We start from the raw sequence: 20,590 nt of genomic DNA, 5'->3' as shown, positions 1-20,590 counted from the left end.
AGATCCTCTCAGGTACATGGAATAGGCGAACAGTTCCCTGTAGTTGGAAGGAAAGGGAAGGCGGTGCCTCTCCGTTCCGGAGACGAAGAGCCTTCTTTTCAACCTGGGATGAGCTGGGATCGGTCCCGGCCTAGAGGTTTCTGGATACGTTGAGGGCATCGGTGTCCATCCATCAAGGCTTTCTGGGAGTGCTCAGTGCGCGTGCGCAGCTCTGGTCTGAGAGTGGGCCGGTAGGGGGTCCCAGGTTTGGGAGACTGTGTTGGAAGGCAGCCCAGCGCGCCGCCCCCTGCGGTTTTCCCAGCGTGGCTCCGGGACCCGCGGCCTGGGCACCAGGGGCCGGTGTCCCGCGGCCGGGCTGCATTCTGCGGAGGAGCCGCGCTTGTCTCTGCTCCCCGAGCCCCTTGTCCTTTCCGCTGCCCCTGGGACGCGGTGGCTGGTCACCTCTCTGAATCCGGGTGAGAGGCGGTGCAGGGGAGCACACTCGAAGGAGTGGGTTTCAAGGCTGGGGAAAGGAGGGCCACGCTGGGCAATTTCCGGAGATTTGAGACTAACCTACAAGAGATGGAGGAGGGGATCCCAACAAGAGTCCTGGGCAGGGTCTCGGGGTCCGAACCTGGCCTGGGGGCATGGGAGCCCGGATTGGGGGGAGTGAGCCCCACGTGCCTGTGACGCGGGGGCGCCGGGTAGGCGGCGGCGGCGGCGGCGGCGGCAGCGACGCGGGGCCGGCGGCCGTGCAGTGCCGGGAGGGTGGCGAAGCAGGGCTGCAGGATGCTGCGCGCCGCACTGCTTCTGCTGCTCTGGCTGCTCCTGGCGGGGGCGGGGGCCACAGACGAACCCACCCAGGAGTCGGTGCCGTTGGGTGAGCCTCCTCCAGGCTTGGCGCTCTTCCGCTGGCAGTGGCACGAGGTGGAGGCGCCCTACCTGGTGGCCCTGTGGATCCTGGTGGCCAGCCTGGCCAAAATAGGTGAGTGTGTATGTTTGTGTTTGCGCGCCCGCGCACAGGCCAGCGGCCCGCAGCGGACCCGCCTCCAAACCCCTGGGTCTCCAGATCCAGTCCTGGGTCTTCCACTGCGCTCGAATTCCACAAATCTCGGTTCTCACCCAGTTCCTGCGCCTCTTGTGGGTCTGCCTCCTCCCCTTCTAGGTTGGCAGTTCAGAGGATTTGCCGTTCTAAAGGGCTGCCTGTCTCTGCTCTCTTCAGCTCCATCTTTAGACTGTTTCCTCAATTTCCCCTTCCCCTTCTCAGTAAACGTCAGTAAGGCCTCTCCTCCAGACGTCCAGCCTCTCAGAAACCTGTCGGTAATGAGGACTCACAGGGACATGGAAGAGATGATATTCTCCTGGGAACCCAGGCATTCTGGTTCCGAGAAATTATCCTTCCCTGGCCAAGAGTCCAAGATTTAATATCTCCTGAGATAACTGTACTAACCTGTCACTTTTTCCGTAGCTTATCTCTCCACCCCACTTAAAGATGTTGCCACCTTCTTGCGCCTAAGTGCGACCCCACCCTCCAATTCACATTCTTCTCTTCACGATTTTATGAACTTTAAGTTTATTGGGTCTTTATTGTGTTCAGACTATCCTGGGCGCTTTCGTATATGCGACCTCTTGTAGTCCTCACATGGAAGTGCTTCAGACGCACACATCCCCCATTAGAGATGCTTTTCCGTGCCTCTTTCCCCCTTTCTGACAGCCAGTAGCCCGTCCTCCCAATGGAGACCCTCCTCCTTTCTCTCTGTTGTTCAAGCTCTGCTGTGGGGGTGACTAATTATAGCTGAGCGTTGCTACTCACTCTCCATCTATGCTGGCACAGCTTGTACTCCAGTCTCACCAATGAAGCCTTCATGTAGGAATCTCACAGCCTAGAGTTTGCCCCCTTCTCCTCCTGGGATATTGCTAGGGTATAGAGTATAATCAAGCTGGAATAGAACTCTCCACTCCACCTTGGCAGCCCAGGATTAATACTGGAAAATGGAACTCTAAATATCTTCAGGGAACCTGATTCTGCCAGAGAAACTGACTTTGATAGGTCCTGGACTTGCAGGGCTGGGCTGATATGTGGTGAGGGGCGGAGAAGGGAACCAAGGATGGGGCTGAAGGTAGGAAGATCTATGCCTGAACTCTCCCTAGAGTCCCAGCAGCAGTGGCAGCAAGGTGGAGGAAGAAGCTTCAGGTTGGGTTTGCTGAGAAACCCCTGGATTGTAGAAGAGTTCCTGTCTTAAGATTTACAGCACCAACATCATAGATAAATCGTGCCTTTTCTAGTTTGGATAACACCTCCTAGAGAGGAAGGAGAGGTCATCCTCTCCAGCTAAAAAAGATCCTCGGAGAGGAGGGGAAAGAGAAGCAGAGTATTCCAGAACACTTTCCAGTTTCATAGCTAAAATGTCCTCCCCCCTTTCATTCAACACAGGTTGATATACTTTTAGCCCTTTGGATGCAGTTTCTAAAGGGCATTGCTTTGGCACAGGGCTCAGGTTAATAAGAACCCTTCCTCTGCCAGTGCCTGAGAGACTGTATGGGGCATAGTCTGAGAGCCCAAGGGAGAACCATAGTTTAGGGACAAAGGTAGGAGAACCAATAATATTGGAAATCCTTTTCTTGCACTCTCCTCTTTTCCTAGAGACAGATATGTTACTTTTCTCCGGAGTCAAATTAATATTTGTTGAGAGCCTATTATGTATCTGATCTGACAGTATACTAGGCACGTTTGCACATTTCATATGTTTTATCTTTGTGATGGATATTTTTCTTATACTAAAGAAAAGAAACTGAAGTTTAAGTAAATCAAATAACTTGCCTGACAGGCTAGAGAGATGGGTCAGTGGTTAAGAGCACCTCTTGTAGTGGACCCAGGTTCAGTTCCCAGCGCCCACATGGCAGCTTAGAACTGTCTATAACTCAATTTCCAGAGGATCTGACTCCTGTTTGTGACCTCTGTGGACTCCTGCACTCACACAGTACACACATACACATAAAAAATAATAAATAAAATAGATCTTTAAAAAACTTTCCTGAGTTCACATCATTAGAAAATGATAAGGTCAGAAGACATTTGAGACCTGACTGTTACACACAAAGCTATTGATTGATTGGTTGATTGATTGAGACAGAGTACTATGTAGCCCTAGCTAACTTGGAACTCACACTCACGTAGATCTACCCACCTCTGCTTCCTGAGTGCTGGGATTAAAGGCATGTGCCACTATATCCAGCTACACAAAGCTTTTTAAACTGAGCCAGTATGATGAAATATGTACATTAGGCTGGGAGGCCTACAGTGCTTCTAAAATGATCTATGTATGTATATAATATACTATATTAACATAGATCACGTTATATTAATAGAAAACATTTATCGAGTGCTTACTATAAATCAATGTGCTAAGTGCTTTTTTTCTTGGGTGGGGGTGAGAAGTAGCCTAGGCTAGCCTTGAATTGAATTCACTATATAAACCAGGTTGAGGGGCTGGAGAGATGGCTCAGCAGTTAAAATAGGCATTGGATACTCTTGCAGAGGACCCCAGTTTGGTTCCCAGTACACACATGGTAGCTCACAACTCCTGTGATAGCCGTTCTAGGGGATCTGACACCCTTCACTGGCCTCCTCAGACACCAGGCACATACATGATGCACTTACATACTCATTCACATAAAATAAGAATAAATGAAAATTTAAAAAATATCCCAAACCAGGTTTACCCTGAATCCCAGCAATCCTCTTACCTCAGCTTTCCAAGGGCTGGGATGACAGGTGTGGGCCACTTATTCGGTTGTCTGCCCTACAACCAGTTCCTGGAGATTGAATCTAGAACCTCATAACTGGTAGAATATACTTTGCCATCCAGTGTTCTATAACCGAGCTCTGTCCTGACTTTATTTTGAGACAAGCTTGCCAAATCGATCATTGGTCTGTTCTACCAGGCCCGGCTCTAAATGCTTATAAGTAGATTGTTTTACTTCATCTTCATAACCAACCTATTTATTCCCATTTTGCTGATGCAAAAACTGAGAGTCAAAGAATCAGTAAATGGAGGACCTAGTTTTGCAGCTAATCCCTCCCCCCCCCCCCCCAGCAATCTTATGTATGCTATAGAGACACTGGTTAGCATTTGCTTAACTTCAGATGATTGCTATGGATAAAGGAGGTCAGAGAAAAATGTGGTTCAGTCCCTGAGGATGGCAGTACAGAGGAGGGGGCATTTCAGAAGGGGGTGGGGTAGGCAAGCAAAAGCCTTGCAGCCACAGAGCGTTTGTAGCATTGGAGGCTGGGGGTTCTAGAGATTCTGTATTTCTTTCTTCTTCCATTGATCCTAGAGCCAGGGATTCTAACTTTGGGTAAACTGGTAAGACAGAATACTATAGGCCAAGCCGGGTGGTGGTGGCACATGCCTTTAATCCCAGCACCTGGGAGGCAGAACCAGGCGGATCTCTGTGAGTTCAAGACCAGCCTGGTCTACAGAGTAAGATCCAAGACAGACACCAAAACCACACAGAGAAACCCTGTCTGGGGGCAGGGGTGGGGTGGGTGGGGTGGGAGAGAAGAATACTGAGAGTTGGGGAGTTAGCTCAGTGGTAGAGCGCTTGCCTAGCAAGAGCAAGGCCCTAAGTTTAGTCCTCAGCTCCAGGGGGTTGGGGGGAATACTGTAGGCCAGGGTATGGGAGGACATTCCATGGCTTCATACCCGTGTCTTCTTGCGTTACAGTCTTTCACCTGTCTCGGAAGGTAACATCTCTGGTCCCTGAGAGCTGCCTGCTGATTTTGCTGGGCCTGGTGCTGGGAGGCATTGTCTTAGCTGTGGCCAAGAAGGCTGAGTACCAGCTGGAGCCAGGGACCTTCTTCCTCTTCCTGCTCCCTCCTATTGTGCTCGACTCAGGCTATTTCATGCCCAGCCGTCTGTTTTTTGACAACTTGGGTGCCATCCTCACGTATGCTGTGGTGGGCACACTCTGGAATGCCTTCACAACAGGTGTTGCCCTTTGGGGCCTGCAGCAGGCTGGACTTGTAGGTGAGTAACCCTAGGACCTGGGCTGTTTAAAAAAAAAAAGCCTTGCTAGCTCCATCCCCTAACTCCCTTCTCCAGCTCTGAAGGTCAGATGTGGTTGAGTCCCCTGGGAGCTTGGTTGTAGGTCCGTCCACCTGGCGTGCACAGCAGTTCTCCAGATAGTCTTCAGTCCTAATTTTGGTCTCTGCCAGTTGGCTCTGTGCCTCTGCAGCATGGCAGCTGAGCAGGGGCCTGATTCCCAGCTGTGTGTGGGCTGCTGAAGTGCCGGAGCCTACCGGAGCACTCTCATCTCCTGCCCTCCGTCAGCACGTCACCACGCTGCCACTTGCCAGTCCTGCTTCCTTGAGGTACTGTGGCTCACCAGTCCTGCAAGGATTTACAGTTCTGGATATGCCCAGGCTATGCCAGGTGGTTTCTAGTCTTTATTTCTAATAAATACGTGTTTTACATCTATAAAATGCTAACTGCTGCACTAGGCATTCTTTGTGAATGTCTCTTCCTAAAGACTCTGGTGAGGTAAAATTTACCTCATTTTTTTTTTCTTTTTTGGTTTTTCAAGACAGGGTTTCTCTGTGTAGCTTTGCGCCTTTCCTGGAACTCGCTTGGTAGCCCAGGCTGGCCTCGAACTCACAGAGATCTGCCTGGCTCTGCCTCCCAAGTGCTGGGATTAAAGGCGTGCGCCACCACCGCCCGGCTCATTTTTTTTTTTTTCAAGATTTATTTTATGTTCATTGTTTTTTGCCTGCACACACACACACACACACACACACACACACACACACACACACACGTATGTGTGTATGAGGGTGTCAGAGCCCTTGGAACTGGAATTACAGACAGTTGGGAACTCCATGTGGGTGTTAGGAATTGAACCAGGGTCCCCTGGAAGAGCAGTCAGTGCTCTTAACCACTGAGCCAGTTCTCCAGCCCTTGATTTATTCATCTAATGGAAGGGAAAGTCGAGCCCCTTATGTTCATTCATACCAGGGCCCGTGATTAGCCTCTGTTTGATTGAGGCTCTGCATTTAGGCAGGCCCTCTCCCAACTTCTTAATTTCCTGACTCAAGAAATCCATTCAGTCCTGATATTGAACATTCAGACTTCCTCTAAGGTAAAAAGGAAGCTTGCACTTCCCAGCTGGGGACTTCATAAAAAGCGAAACTAAGCCGGGTGGTAGTGGCACACGCCTTTAATCCCAGCACTTGGGAGGCAGAGGCAGGTGGATCTCTGTGTGTGAGTTTGAGACCAGCCTGGTCTACAGAGAGAGTTTCAGGACATCCAGGGCTGTTACACAGAGAAACCCTGTCTTGGGTGGAAAGATAATAAAATAAATAAATAAATAAATAAATAAGTGAACTATTTGGGGCAGGAAGGAAAAGGAGGACCTCAGATTCTAATCGTAGTAGTAATTCTAATAGGTGGTACTGGCTCTTTACCATTTATTAAGTACTAGCTAAATAAAGAACTTTTTGAGGTTGATATTATTATTTCCATTTTGTGTATTGGGAAACTGAGGCTCACCGGATTATTTGACACATTCAAACCCCACCCGTGGTACTTTTCATACTGTGTTCATACCTTCCTTTCCTGCTGAGAATTGTGTGTATGCTACATCCCTTTGGCTGAGAAGCACAGGTGTGGGAGAAACCGTCTCCTGTTATCCTGGGGGATAAAGCCAGTCGGCAGTCAGTTCTACCTGCTGGCAACTACTTTTCCTGTTGCTGTGGTTTTTATTACCAGCACCACCTAAATGGGTTTGCCACCGTTTTGTGAGTTAGGCAGATGAGCCAGCATGGCCAAGAGAAACCGTGTCACAACAGCTGGTGATTGCAAAGGCAGGTCTTCGGCACAGGTAGCCCAGGCCTCCAGAATACAAGCCAGCAGTCTCTGCCTTTCCAAAGTCCCTGTGGGTTTTATTTCTTCCCGGGAGGAAAGCTTGTGGGCTGGTCCCAGGAGCGCTGTTGGAGGCAGCGTCATCTTCAGCCCGGCCTGTCTTCTGTCTCTCCCTCCCAGCCCCTCGGGTCCAGGCTGGCCTGCTGGACTTCTTGCTGTTTGGAAGCCTCATCTCAGCGGTGGACCCCGTGGCTGTGCTGGCTGTCTTTGAGGAGGTGCACGTCAACGAGACGCTCTTTATCATCGTCTTTGGAGAGTCCCTCCTCAATGATGCAGTCACTGTGGTGAGGATGTATAGTGGCCCGCCAGCCCCTGACACTAGGATGTCATGCTCTGCCAACTGGGTATCTGAGCAGCCTCTGACCTTTCCCCTGGGGAGGAAGTAGGGTCTGAGCTTTCCTCTGTTCCAACCCACTTCCCCTCTGTGGCCGCATCCTACAGCCTGACTCTGCTCTTGTCGTCCAGGTGCTCTACAAAGTCTGCAACTCCTTTGTGGAGATGGGCCCTGCCAATGTGCAGGCCACTGACTACCTAAAGGGAGTCGGTCAGTATTTCCCCAAACTTGGCCAGCATTCAATGTCTGCCTTCCCTGGGTTGTTGAGACCCACCTACCCAGCACTGGGACAGAGGAGGCTATTCTGATGGCCTCATTTCTTACTCTCCGCTATGGAGAAATGGGGTCTGGGAGGAGCTTGCCCTGGGATCCTAGTCTGGGATCCTGAGCCCCGGGGAGTGTGTGTGGGGGGGTGTCTTCCTCTACTTACTAGGCATCGGTCCTGTCAGCCCAGCTTGGGGAGGGTCTGGGCCAGGGGTCGTGCTGACAACCCACTCCTCCCCCAGCCTCCCTGTTTGTGGTCAGTCTGGGCGGGGCAGCCGTGGGCTTAGTCTTTGCCTTCCTCCTGGCCCTGACCACACGCTTCACCAAGCGGGTCCGCATCATCGAGCCGTTGCTGGTCTTCCTCCTCGCCTACGCAGCCTACCTCACTGCTGAAATGGCCTCGCTGTCTGCCATTCTTGCGTGAGTCCTGGGGGTGTCCAGGCAGGCAGCTGGGAAAGGGCTCTGGAAATAGTAACACTTCACATGGCCAGAAGCAAGATCTTAAGGAGTCTGTAGGCGTCACTGAACCCTGGTGGTAGTGGAGAGTCAACCTTGCACAACTTTCTGGGCACCTGAAGGCTCAGACTCCCCCTACCTGAAGTGTAGGCTAAGCTGCCAGTGCCCTTCAAGGCCTGAAACCACTGGTTGCTATGGGTATAGCACCCTAAAGGATGCCTCGGAGGGTTTGCTGCTCGGAGAAAGAGGCACTAAGTGGGGAGCCTGGAGATCTGTATTCATCCCAGAACTACCACTAATTAGCAGTCTTCGTGCGTCCCTGAGCTTGGAGAATCTGACACCCTGTGATGTGCAGCATCCCCGCCTACAGCATGCTCAAGCCCCAGTGAGCCTGAGCCTTGGGGACCCGTCCTCACTCACAGTTTTGTTTCTCTCCCAGGGTGACCATGTGTGGCCTGGGATGTAAGAAATACGTGGAAGCCAACATCTCCCACAAGTCACGCACAGCTGTCAAGTATACCATGAAAACCCTTGCTAGCTGTGCCGAAACAGTCATCTTCATGCTGCTTGGCATCTCAGCCGTGGACTCTTCCAAATGGGCCTGGGACTCTGGGCTGGTGCTGGGCACCCTCTTCTTCATCCTGGTCTTCCGAGCCCTCGGTATTGCTGACACCCTCTGATCCCCTGCCCTTTCCCCTGTCTCTTTGCTTTGCCCTCTCACCCCACTACTCACCCCTCAATCCAAGTCCACATCCTTGTTAATTCCCCTCAATGCTCACCTGTCCCAACCCCTGCCAGACCTTAGCCCAGATGCTTGGTGCCATCCATTCCCAGTGGCCTCCCTCCTGCTGTAGGGGTAGTCCTGCAGACGTGGGTGCTGAATCAGTTCCGGCTGGTTCCTCTGGACAAGATTGACCAGGTGGTGATGTCCTATGGGGGCCTTCGGGGGGCTGTGGCCTTTGCTCTCGTCATCCTACTGGACAGGACCAAAGTCCCTGCCAAGGACTACTTTGTGGCTACCACTATTGTGGTGGTTTTCTTCACAGTCATCGTGCAGGTGGGAGTGCCCAGGAGGCTAGGTGGAGGGGGGTTCAGCAGGCCCTGGGAGAGTCTTGAAACACTCTGGGACAGGGGCTTCCCTTTCCACTGGGGGAGGCAGGGACCTGGCTTCTCGAACCTTGAGTGGAACGGGTAGAGGCAGAGCTGAGGCCTAATCGTTTGGAGAAAGGCTGCTGGGAACCGCAGTGGGCAGGGCTTACCTCCTGCCTGTTCTTAGGGTTTGACCATCAAGCCACTGGTCAAGTGGCTGAGGGTGAAGAGGAGTGACCATCACAAACCTACTTTGAACCAGGAGCTACATGAGCACGTGGGTACCAGAACCCCGTCCCTCTACCTGTCCCTTTCTCCCTTCTCCTATGTTGGCAGAGTCCTGATCCAGTCCCCCTACCCACCCCCATTCTAGACCTTTGACCACATTCTGGCTGCAGTGGAGGACGTTGTGGGGCACCATGGCTACCACTACTGGAGGGACAGGTGAGGGAGCTGCCCCGAGGCTCCTTCAGCAGCAGTAGCTCTACCAGCCAGGGCGGCATGGGGGATATGCCACCCTTCTGAGAAGGGACACAGCCAGGTTCAGGCTAGGTGACCTCGCCTGGAGCCCTTCAGTGGCACCCCAGTGTTCTCAGGATAAGGCAGAGCTCCCCAGGGTCTCTGTATGGTCCGGCCCTTGCCAGACTCCAGCCCCATTATACGCTGTTCTGTTTTTGATGGTCCGCCTGATAGTTACGCAGGCCCTATTTGGAGCCTAAGAGCCCACCCTGTGGTCCAGGCCTGGCCACTGAGACCAGGGTATGTGTTCTGTCTCCTAGAACACTGCCTCCTTCCCTCTTACTTAGATTTGAATCACCCTGCAGCTCTAACCACAGGCATTGATTCCTGAGAGACCTCTGGCCTCCCTGACAAGGACAAATCCCCATTATAATTATCCTTGGTAGTTTTTGTCATGGTTATAATTTTTTACAGTTATTTGAAATAACTTTAACTAATATCACACTCTCTCCTGAAACTGTAAAGGCTCTAAGAGCAGGGACTAGCCTTGGGATTCCCTTTGGCTGAGACTCCTACCAAGAAAGCCAGGCCAGCGCTGGCAGCGTCCCTGCCCTATCTGAGGAAGGGCCAGCCAGCCACCCCTTGAGAACGGTGCTCAGGGCTGGGCGTGGCATCCTCTGTAGGTGGGAACAATTCGACAAGAAGTACCTGAGTCAGCTGTTGATGCGGCGGTCAGCCTATCGTATCAGAGACCAGATCTGGGATGTGTACTACAGACTCAACATCCGAGATGCCATCAGTTTTGTGGACCAGGTGGGCCAGCAGTTACCAGGTAGGCCAGCCGTGGACAGACAGATGGTCAGCAGAGCCGGGCTGTAAGGGATGACAGGCAGGCAGGCAGGCTTGTTAGCCGGGGCCAGGGAGTTGGAATTCCCAGCTGGCTCCACAGGGTTGTGGAGTCACAGCTGCTGGAGCCAGCCTGCTGTGGACAGTGTGAGAGGCAGGGCAGAAAGGTGGGAAACAGCTGGACTCCGGAGTCAACAGACACAGTTCATGTGTAGGCCGATGCTTAGATAAGTGACCTACACTGCCTGAGCTTCAGGTCCCTCAGTGAGAAGAAAGTAGCAGTAAGAATAGGACTACCTAGGTCAGATTTTAAGAATTCGGTCGGTGTGTGAAGTGGTTCCGTATCTGGTAAAACAAAGAACAGAATAATGCCCGGGGGTGTCGCTCAGTGGTTCAGCACTTGCATAGTGTTTGAGAACCCGAGTAATCCCAAGCATGGCTCAAAGCAAAATAGTGATCAAAATAATTGTTAACGCATGTTATTCTCTTTATTACCCTCTGTCTGGCCACCCTCCATCTGATCCTTGCCTGACCTCCACCTTGACTCCTACAGGGAGGCCACGTCTTGTCCTCGGCAGGACTCACTCTGCCCTCTATGCCCAGCAGAAATTCTGTGGCAGAGACCTCTGTCACCAACCTGTTGTGAGTCCATGAGGGCCCTTCCCCTTCCTCAAGCTCTCCTCCCCACATCCCTCCTGGGGACGGTTTGCCAGCACCTTTGCCTCTGTCCCTCCGCTCACCCCTGCTGCCCACCCCTCAGCACACATGTCCCTGCCTCCTGCAGGAGGGAGAGCGGTAGTGGGGCATGTCTGGATCTGCAAGTGATCGACACAGTACGCAGTGGCCGGGACCGGGAGGATGCTGTGATGCATCACCTGCTCTGTGGAGGCCTGTACAAGCCACGGCGCAGGGTGAGAGCTCTGAGGGTGGTGGGGAGTGGGCTGCAGGGGCCTTGGCCAGAGACTTAAGAGGCACTTGGTACCAGCTTGTGTCCGGTTGTGAATGCCCAGTTGAAGGCTGCGGGTTTCGTCCTTTGCTCTTGTTGATTTGGAGGAAGTGCTGCAGGGTGTACATCATATTAGCTGTTGTTGTGGATTTGGAGGCACTGACCCAGCTGGGACTCTAGCAGGAAGCACTTTGGATTAGAAGCTGGATGTTAAGGAGAGGAGCACACAGGACATGGCCATTATCCCTGAGGGGAGAGGAAGAGATAGAGGAGAAGGAGCTTTGAGAAGCAGGTCAGAGATGGAAGCAGGGACCTGAGAAGACCTTTGGAACCAGTTTAACAGGGCAGAGGTGGATTAGCCTGTGCACACTGGGTAGCTTTGGAGCTTTGTGTCTGGAAAGGCCCATCCCGCCCAGGAGAGGATCTTCTGTAACCCCACAAGGGGGCAGCAGGCCATTATCTTGGGCCTTTGGAAGTGCAAATCTGACCGTTACTCACGCAATACTGCAGCAAGGCTTTTAGAACAAGTTAGAATGGGCTTAATTTACACGCACCTCTCTTTAATTTCCAGTTCTGCAGAATAAGCTGCAAAGGTTTCCAGGCAGCTTTACTCACACAGGCCCTCTTTTCCAGTACCCTCCTCTGACTCTGATGTGTCTTTGGCCATGAGAAGCCTCTCCTCCCTCACCCCATGGAGGAGCTACTAGGTGGCTGTCTAGAGGAAGTTATAGGGGCTCGCTAACTTTGCTAGTTCTAGACTTGCTATTAGTGCTGCCCAGGATCCCTGGTTTGGCTCACCAATTAAGGACTTCATACTGTCTCCACACTCTGGCAAACCCTCATGTCTTCCTCAGATAATAGCTGTCAGACCCACCTCATCCAGCTTTTCTTTTCCTTTTAATGTTTTTCTTTTGCAAAATTTTAGTGGAGAGAACGAAATAACTCTGATTTATCAGTTACCCGACTCTAATAAGTATCTGTGCATGATGAAGTTTTTACGGTCTATAACCCACCACACCCTGCCCACACTTTATCTTACAGCAGACTCCAGACATCCTGTCACATCATCTAATAAACATCTCACTATATGGCAAGAGCTCTTTGTTTATTTTATCTTATTTTTAAATTTTGGCTTCTTTGACACGTAGTCTTGCTAGTTGCCTTAGGACTGGGTTCAAACTGGGAATTCTCTTGCCTCAGCCTCCCAAGTACTCTGATTACAAGTGTGAACCGCCACTCCAGCTATCAAGAGCTTTAAAAAATAAGGACAGTGGTAGAACATTTACTTAGCATCTGTGAGGCTCTGGGTTTGATTCCCCAGCACTTCAAAAGTCAAATCAAATCAAATCATAGTACTGCTATTATAATAATTCCTTATATCAAATACCCAGTCAGTGTTCAATAAATACCTGTTTTTCCTAGCTGGTTACATAACTCAAGATCCAAAATAAGTTCACAATTTATATCTGGAAAATATGACCTCCATTAAGAAAAACTAACAGTTTCTTCTTCCTTCCCCTCTTGCTATTTATTGAAGAAACTAGATTCTTTATATTAGAGAATTTACAATTTTTTCTAGATTTTTCTGATTGTATCCCAGTGTTATTTAGCACATTACTCCATTTCTTATATTTTCTGGTTATTAAATCTGGAGCTCAAGCAGATTCTGGGGCTTTCAGGTGTGCTATATACTTCTTATTGTATTACTCAGAGAGAGCACATGGTTGTGTGTTTGCACGTGCGTGTGCACACGTGCACACATTTGACTGGTGGGTTTGATTCAGTTCTTGTGTAGTCAATTTAAAAAGAACTAGAGTAAGTTTGTACTTACTTGCTAAAGTTCTCTTATTTAATTTGGCCATCATTCCATTGTTTGGATCCCATGTCTACCACCAAATGTCTCTTTCTCAGATTCATATCATCTGAAAACTTGCTAAGCCTGTTAATTTTATATTCAACTAAATCATCATAAATATTGAACAGGATAGAGTTGGGGATAGAGCCCTGTGGCATGATACTAAAGACTTTCCTCCAGACTGACATGGATGGAGCATTTTGGGGTATGGTTAGTCATCTAGTTCTGAATCCACTTAGTTGCACCATGACACAGTCCTTATGTTCTCTCTGGGATTAGTATTAGAGACAGTATATAGTTAATTAAGATTATAGCTTAAGAGATAAAGGGGCTGGAGAGAAAGATTTGGAAGCATGCACAGCAGAGCTCTCCTCATTTGACTATCCCGGAATTCCCTGAGAAGCTTGATAGAATATTCTTGGCTTCACCTCCTAGAGATTCAGATCCTGTAATGTGGAGCGGGGCTAAGAATCTTTGTTTTTAGTAAGCCCCCCTGATGATTCAAATGCAGCTGGTCTGATGCCTGCTGTTTTGAAACTGCAGATCATGTCACTTGGTTAGTTGAAGTGGAGAGAGTGTAAGTTCTCTGGGGAGAGTGTTTAGGAAAAAGAGAGCAGAGCCAAGAATAATACAGAGGAATATATGTGGAGAAAGGAAGAGGGAGCCAGTAAAGGAGAGAACGGAACCCTTGGAGAAGATACAGCAGGTAGTGTCTCTGCCCGGGGAGAAGAAGGGCTGGCTGCCGTACAGAGGTCAGGACTGGTGACCAGGGAGAAGGCAGCATTGCAGACTTGAATAGCATTTTTGGTATTTAAGGAAATACTAGACAGGAAGGAAAGTGTCCCAATCAATTTATAAGCGCTTGGCCTCAAAAGGGAGCTAGTAATGGCAACGAGAGGACTTTAAAAACAAACAAAAACAAGGGCAGGAGCTTGTCTGAAAGCGGAGGTCAGGTCACTGCTGGTAAGCAAAGTAAAGATGCAGGGGAAATAGGAGGGGGCTGAGAACTGAGGGAGGCAGGAAGGAGTGAGCTGAGCAAAGCCGAGACCGCCACGTTAGAGGTGGGGCGGCATTTCCAGGTACTTAGGTAGAGAAGAAAGGCAGATGGGAGACTTCAAGGAGCTCGCAGAAGTGGTTCAGAGAAACAGAAAATACGAGGAATAAGAAAGGAACCAAGCCAGGTTGGGGTGGTGCATACCTTTAATCCCAGCACTCATGACACGGAGGCAGGCAGATCTCTTGTGAGTTCAAGGCCAGCCTGATCTACAGAGAGAGTTCTAGAACACTGTAGCCAGAGCTACACAGTGAAACCCTGTCTTGAAAAACTCAAAGAAAAAAAAAAAAGAAAGAAAGAAAGAAAAGAAAGGAACCAGATAGAATGTGAAGCAAGATAAAGAGACCAGGAAGCTCTAGGCAGTACCTTGGTGATTACCTTCCCCTGTATAGGAAAAGGTTGCTAAGCTCTTAAGAGCAGAAATAGGCAGGCTGGATGAGTGTGTGGAGGGTTTGGTCTTTATGAGAAAGAGTTAAAAGGAGCAGATAAAGGGTTGGCTCCAAGTTAAGTACGCAGTTGCTGGGGCCAAGAGGACCTAGGGCAGGTAGTTAGGAAAGTCCAAAGCATAGGCCTGATGTTGTGGTCGTTGTAGAAATGTCTAGAAGGAAGACAGCCAGCAAGAAGATCCTGTGTAGCTGCCTGGGGCTATGTGGGCTGGATGTGTGAGCCACGTAGAGATAAATGGACATGCAAAGGATATGGCTCTGTGGCCATATTGTAGCCCCAGGGAACAAAGTACAGAACCCCTGCCTCTTATCACTTCCGATTAGATAGAGCAGAGGAAAGGGCAGCAGAGGATGAAGAAAGTTTGGAGGAGTAACTTGTGGGGAAAAGGGAAGTTTTTCCTTAGTCAACTGACTGTGGTTCAGAGCCCCTGGCTCTAATCCTTTTGTATGTTTTATTTTTATTTTTATTTTATTTTTATTTTTTTGGTTTTTTTGAGACAGGGTTTCTCTGTGTAGTTTTGATGCCTGTCCTAGAACTCACTCTGTAGCCCAGGCTGGCCTCGAACTCACAGAGATTCTCCTGCCTCTGCCTTCCCGAGTGCTGGGATTAAAGGCCTGAGCCACCACCGACCGACCAGCCTTTAGTTTTATTTTTTAATCCATGGCTAATTGTGGAAAAGCTGGGCCGGCAGGACATGTGATGAACATGTTGGGGTTGTGGCCTGGGGTCCCCGTGGGAGGCCAAGGCACCCAGCCTCATGGGCGCGGTCGGGCTGTCATTGCCAGTACAAAGCTAGCTGCGGCCGCCACTTCATCTCCGAGGATGCACAGGAACGACAAGACAAGGAAGTCTTCCAGCAGAACATGAAGCGAAGGCTCGAGTCCTTCAAGTCCACCAAGCATAACATCTGTTTCACCAAGAATAAACCTCGACCCCGCAAGACCGGCCACAAGAAGGCACGTCTTTTCTCTGGGACACCTCTTATGGGCCTGTGGGCTGATAACAAATAATTCTGAGTCCTCACATTCTGAAACGCAGCCCAAGGAGACGTTTTGTTTAATCACCGTCAGGGTTCGATGAATGTAGCGGTTTGGGTTTCTTTTTAGGCCTGTCTGGGACCTTTGGGGGGGCGTGGCTTCGGGGGAGGGCAGCCTCTCAGCTGTGGGATCACTTGCTACCAGAGGTGAAACAAGAAAAGGGCCGAGTTCTTGGTGAGGCAATGCTCGGAGCCCTTCAGCCAATCCAGGCCCGTGTATCCAGAGCCCCAGATAGGAAGTGAGTCCCTCTAGACGCCACAGCTCCTGCCTGGCTGACCTGGGAATGGTAGGATGGAAGAACTGTTGTGATAACCACCCCCCACAGGTTAGGAAGGCTTGTTCTGTTGACTCTCTCTAGGGTTTATGGATGGGTGGTAGAACCAAGGCCAGAGTCTCAGGTTTGCTTTCTGGTCCTCAGAAGGATGGTGTGGCTAACCCTGAAGCTACCAATGGGAAACCTCCTCGAGACCTGGGCTTTCAGGACACAGGCAAGCAGGGAGCTTGGGGACAGAAGGGAGGTGGGGAAGGAGAAGGGCTGTCATCCAGATCCTGGAGGGTCCCTGGGATCACTTAGCACCGTGAGTTGGGCCTCTCCCCTCGGACTAGATAGGCACACTTGAGTGTTGGAGTAGTTCCAGTCAGTGTACCACGTATGACAAGATTGCTTAGCATGACTGCGGACTAGTGAGGACTTGGAAAAGGTCATGGAGATGGGTAGACTGGCCTGGGCCTTGGAGGATAGGGGGAACCGAAGCTGTAGTGTGCATCATCAAAACCCAGTTCCCTGTGAGCTGAATGTTAATGGACCTTCCAACCTTGTGGGGGCTGATGTCATCAGTTGATCTGGGGCCGATAACAGAAAGAGCTGTTGGTATGGCGCTCATGGCTTCCTCTGAGAGCTCAGCACCTTCAGATTGCTCCTTGAGCTGTGCAGTCTTGTCTCCTTTCCCCTCAAGCCCAACAACACTCTAGGCCAGCACCCAAAAAGGCTGAAGGAAGATGCAGGTCCTCTGCCAACATGGGCTTTGCCTAGGGGAGGGGGCAGGAGCTAGCTTCGGGTTGTTGGGTACCAAGAGGCAGCCACTGGGTTGGCTGCCCTGACTCCGCTTTGCCCTTGTCCAGCTGCTGTGATAGTAGCCGTGGAGTCTGAGGAGGAGGAAGAAAGCAACAGTTCAGAGACGGAGAAGGAAGACGATGAAGGGATCATCTTCGTGGCGCGAGCCACCAGCGAGGTCCTCCAAGAAGGCAAGGTCGCAGGTAATGACTTCCCTGCAGTCTCTCCCCTGGGCAGCCAGCTTTTCCTCCATCTGCTCTCCTGGCCTCTGCTTCAGGAAACACTCGTCCTGATTGCTAGTTTATTCGCCACCAGCATTTACTAAGCATTTTGACTCTACCAGAAACCTTATACAGTGATCTGCCTCAAACCCTCACAATGCCCAAGATGGGGAAACAAAGCTCACAGAGCCTTAGAGACTGGTGAATGGTCCAGAACCACATGGTAAAAGCAGGATTTGAACTTGACCCACCTGACTTCAAAGACCACCGCCTGAGGAACACAAAGTGATAAGCAGATCTAAAAGCCAGCCCTCTTATGACCCAGGCTTAGCACCCCTGCTGGCACATAGAGTTCTGAGTGAGGAGAAGGTCGGCATCTGACCTTGGGAGGAACCTGGACTATCAAACTGGAATCCTTGTGGATAAAAAAGCAGTATATGCCGGGCAGTGGTGGCGCACGCCTTTAATCCCAGCACTTGGGAGGCAGAGGCAGGCGGATCTCTGTGAGTTCAAGGCCAGCCTGGTCTACAAAGCAAGTTCCAGGAAAGGCGCAAAGCTATACAGAGAAACCCTGTCTCGAAAAACCAAAAAAAAAAAAAAAAAAAAAAAAGCAGTATACATGTTTCTGCATGTGGAGATCTCCCTCCTAATGCTAGGGTTTCAATGGTTAAAACACAAGCACAGTATCATAACCATATATAAAATCTCATAAAATATCTAGTTGGAGCCAGGCAGTGATGGCCCATGCCTATCCTATAATCCCAGCACTCGGGAGGCTGGATCTCTGTGAGTTTGAGGTCAGCCTGGTCTACAGAACGAGTTTCAAGACAGCCAGGGCTACACAGAGCAACCATGTCTTAAAAAACCATTTAAAAAAAGTTTAGATGGGAGTCAGATTTCCTTGGTTCTCATTTTATTTGTTTATTTATTTTGAGACAGGGTCTCACGATGCAATCTAGGCTTGCCTTCCATTCACTAGTTAGCCTCAAACTCATGATCCTCCTGACACTGCCTCCAAAGGCTTTGGCCTGGCACTGGTCCCTTGCTGCCATAGTCTCACTGGTTGATCAGGATGAGGTTTTAGCAGGATACAGTTGCTGGTGCTGATGAGGGTGATCAGAGACAAGACGTCCTTCCTGTTTGGTTTTCTTGAGCTGTAGTTAATTGCCATCTGCTCAGTATGTCCCTCGTGAACAACTGTTCTGTGTGCAGCCCTGTGCTGCTGCTGGACCACAAGAGAAAGCAAAGCAGTCTGGTGCTTTCTTCCAGGAAGGTATTTATTGTGTACAGCACAGATGAACGTAATATGGTGACCTTGAGTGCACTTGAGGATTCCACTTCACTGATAATGAACTCATGTGTACTCTCTGTGTTCCCAGGAAGCCTGGAGGTGTGCCCGAGCCCACGCATCATCCCTCCCTCCCCAACCTGTGCAGAGAAGGAGTTACCCTGGAAGAGTGGGCAGGGAGACCTGGCTGTATATGTGTCTTCAGAAACAACCAAGATTGTGCCCGTGGACATGCAGACAGGCTGGAACCAGAGCATCTCATCCCTGGAGAGCCTGGCATCCCCTCCCTGTACCCAGCCTCCCACTTTAACCCGCTTGCCTCCCCACCCACTGGGTGTGGAAGAGACCCCGGTTCCTCTTGACCTGTCTTCTGACCCTCGCTCTAGCTTTGCCTTTCCCCCAAGCCTGGCCAAAGCTGGCCGTTCTCGCAGTGAGAGCAGTGCTGACCTCCCCCAGCAGCAGGAGCTGCAGCCTCTCATGGGCCACAAGGACCACACTCATCTTAGTCCAGGCGCTGCCAACTCCCACTGGTGCATCCAGTTCAACAGAGGAGGCCGGCTGTAGCCCAGGGCGTCCGGGAGGAGCAGGATGTGGAGCCCCTGTGGGAATTGTTCCTCAAGCAATGGGAAGAGGAGCCTACTCGGCCTAGTGTGGGGCCAGAGGGGCCTGGACTCAAGTGGCAACCAGGCCTCTTTGGGACTGGTCAGAAGGGTTTCCTGGGCTGGTCCTCACAGGGACCCTTCTTACCACTCTCCCTGCTCTTAACCCTCCACTCTTCATTTCAAAAATGGCTCAGGATCCAGTCCAGAGTTCTAGGGGATAGACCCACAAGCTGATGTCCCTTCCCTAGGGCGTCTTCCTGGACATACTGTTGGCAGCTGTTCCTGCCCCCAAAGCAAGGGCATCGTTCTTCTGTGGACACTGGTCTTCCCTGTCCTCCACTTCCTCTCCAGTACCAGTCAGCATCAATGCTCCAGCAGTGAGGCTCTATGAGGGGCTGGTCCTCAGAGTGACTGGGGTAGGATGTAGTGCAGGCCTCAGCCTTTGGCTCCGCTGACTTGTTGGGTCACCTGCAGGAGTAGCGGGAGTCTGCCTCCCATTGCTTTAGCCCTTTCCTCTGCTGCCAGATGTTGAGGTAATGGTGCCTCTTTTTCTAGGACTAGGCCCCGGGCCAGGCTTTAGGTCAGAGCTGCTTCTTAGCCAGTCAGCTGCTCTAGGCCTGAGTCTGGAACTTTCTGAGACTTGTAGCTGAGATTTCTGCGTAGGAGACAAAGAGGCCTCTGGGCTCCTATGTCACCACCTCAAAATTTTCCCAAAGGAAGAAGGAACCAGGTACCCCGGGGTCACTGCACCATTACCGTAGGGGCTGGGGTTCCTGGCTACAGTGTTTGGGGACAGCTAACTAGTACCAAGTGGCTTTCCTGGGGTTAGCTCCTGCCTTGTGTTTTGTACCTTAAACCCAAGATACATTAAACATCTCTTGGATGAATGTCCTCTGTCCATTTGTCTCAGGCTTTCAGGGGTGGGGACAAGAAGAATCTGCCTGTTGCAAGATTTTCAGGAGTAGAGAATAGTAAGGAAGATCTTATAACTTTTAGTCCCTCTGGTCCTCATAAGTACTTTCCCAACATTATCTACCCTGCTAGCAGGAGGCATGGAGTGCTAATCTAGGGGACCACTGTATGGGCTGGGGAAGGTGTCTCAGAACTGGGAATCCACAAAATGGGAAAGGCCAACAGGGTGAACTCCCTGGGTCAGGGTCTAAGCTATCCACTCTCTATGTAGTGCCACAGAGATATTTCTAGGAAAATGTAAGGACACGTGTGAGCCAAATGAGCAAGTGTCTCTCCGAGTATGACAGGTAGGAAGCCAAGCTTCCTAGGGAGTTGGCTACCCTGAGAATTTATGAGACAAGTCAAAGCAGTATGGGTCCTGAAATCCTTAGATAACAGTATTCCCCGAGTCAAATTCCTACTGTGTCTGAAGAATTTTTTAAAGCATCTTTGAGAATAAACACCATAAAATTCGATGTTTAAAATGTACTGTTAAATTTTGTTTGTTTTGTTTTTTAACTTGGTATTTTTGCTGGATATGGTGGTGCATATCTTTAATCCCAGCTTTCAAGAGACTAAGACCGACCAATCTCTATGGATTCAAGGCTATCCTGGTCTATGTGGCAAATTCAGAGACACCCAGGGCTATATAGAGAGACTGTCTCAAAACAAGATTTATTTTTGTTATAATTGTGTAGATATATGTGTCCGCATGTAGATATGTACATGAGCGCAGTTGCCCTCAGAAGTCAGAGGCACTGGATCGCGGGAGCTGGAGTTGCATGTGT

General features: G+C 50.4%; 1 protein-coding gene across 1 annotated transcript; it reads left to right on the top strand.

Annotated features, from left to right (window-relative positions):
* Window positions 1-698: 698 nt before the first annotated feature.
* On the top strand, window positions 699-19,736 carry Slc9a5 (solute carrier family 9 member A5). Its single transcript, XM_059264156.1, has 16 exons — window positions 699-964; window positions 4,707-5,009; window positions 7,020-7,183; window positions 7,365-7,443; window positions 7,740-7,917; window positions 8,393-8,613; window positions 8,808-9,010; window positions 9,230-9,319; window positions 9,416-9,486; window positions 10,185-10,314; window positions 10,901-10,989; window positions 11,132-11,258; window positions 15,435-15,605; window positions 16,105-16,174; window positions 16,809-16,943; window positions 18,341-19,736. Exons 1-16 carry the CDS (start codon window positions 769-771, stop codon window positions 18,811-18,813), a joined length of 2,700 nt encoding a protein of 899 aa, XP_059120139.1. The 5' UTR covers window positions 699-768; the 3' UTR covers window positions 18,814-19,736.
* Window positions 19,737-20,590: the final 854 nt, after the last annotated feature.

Source organism: Peromyscus eremicus, chromosome 5, assembly GCF_949786415.1.
Source record: "Peromyscus eremicus chromosome 5, PerEre_H2_v1, whole genome shotgun sequence".
Lineage (NCBI taxonomy): Eukaryota > Metazoa > Chordata > Mammalia > Rodentia > Cricetidae > Peromyscus > Peromyscus eremicus.
Note: the sequence above shows the minus strand (reverse complement) of the source record. Positions and strands in the feature narration are given on the sequence as shown.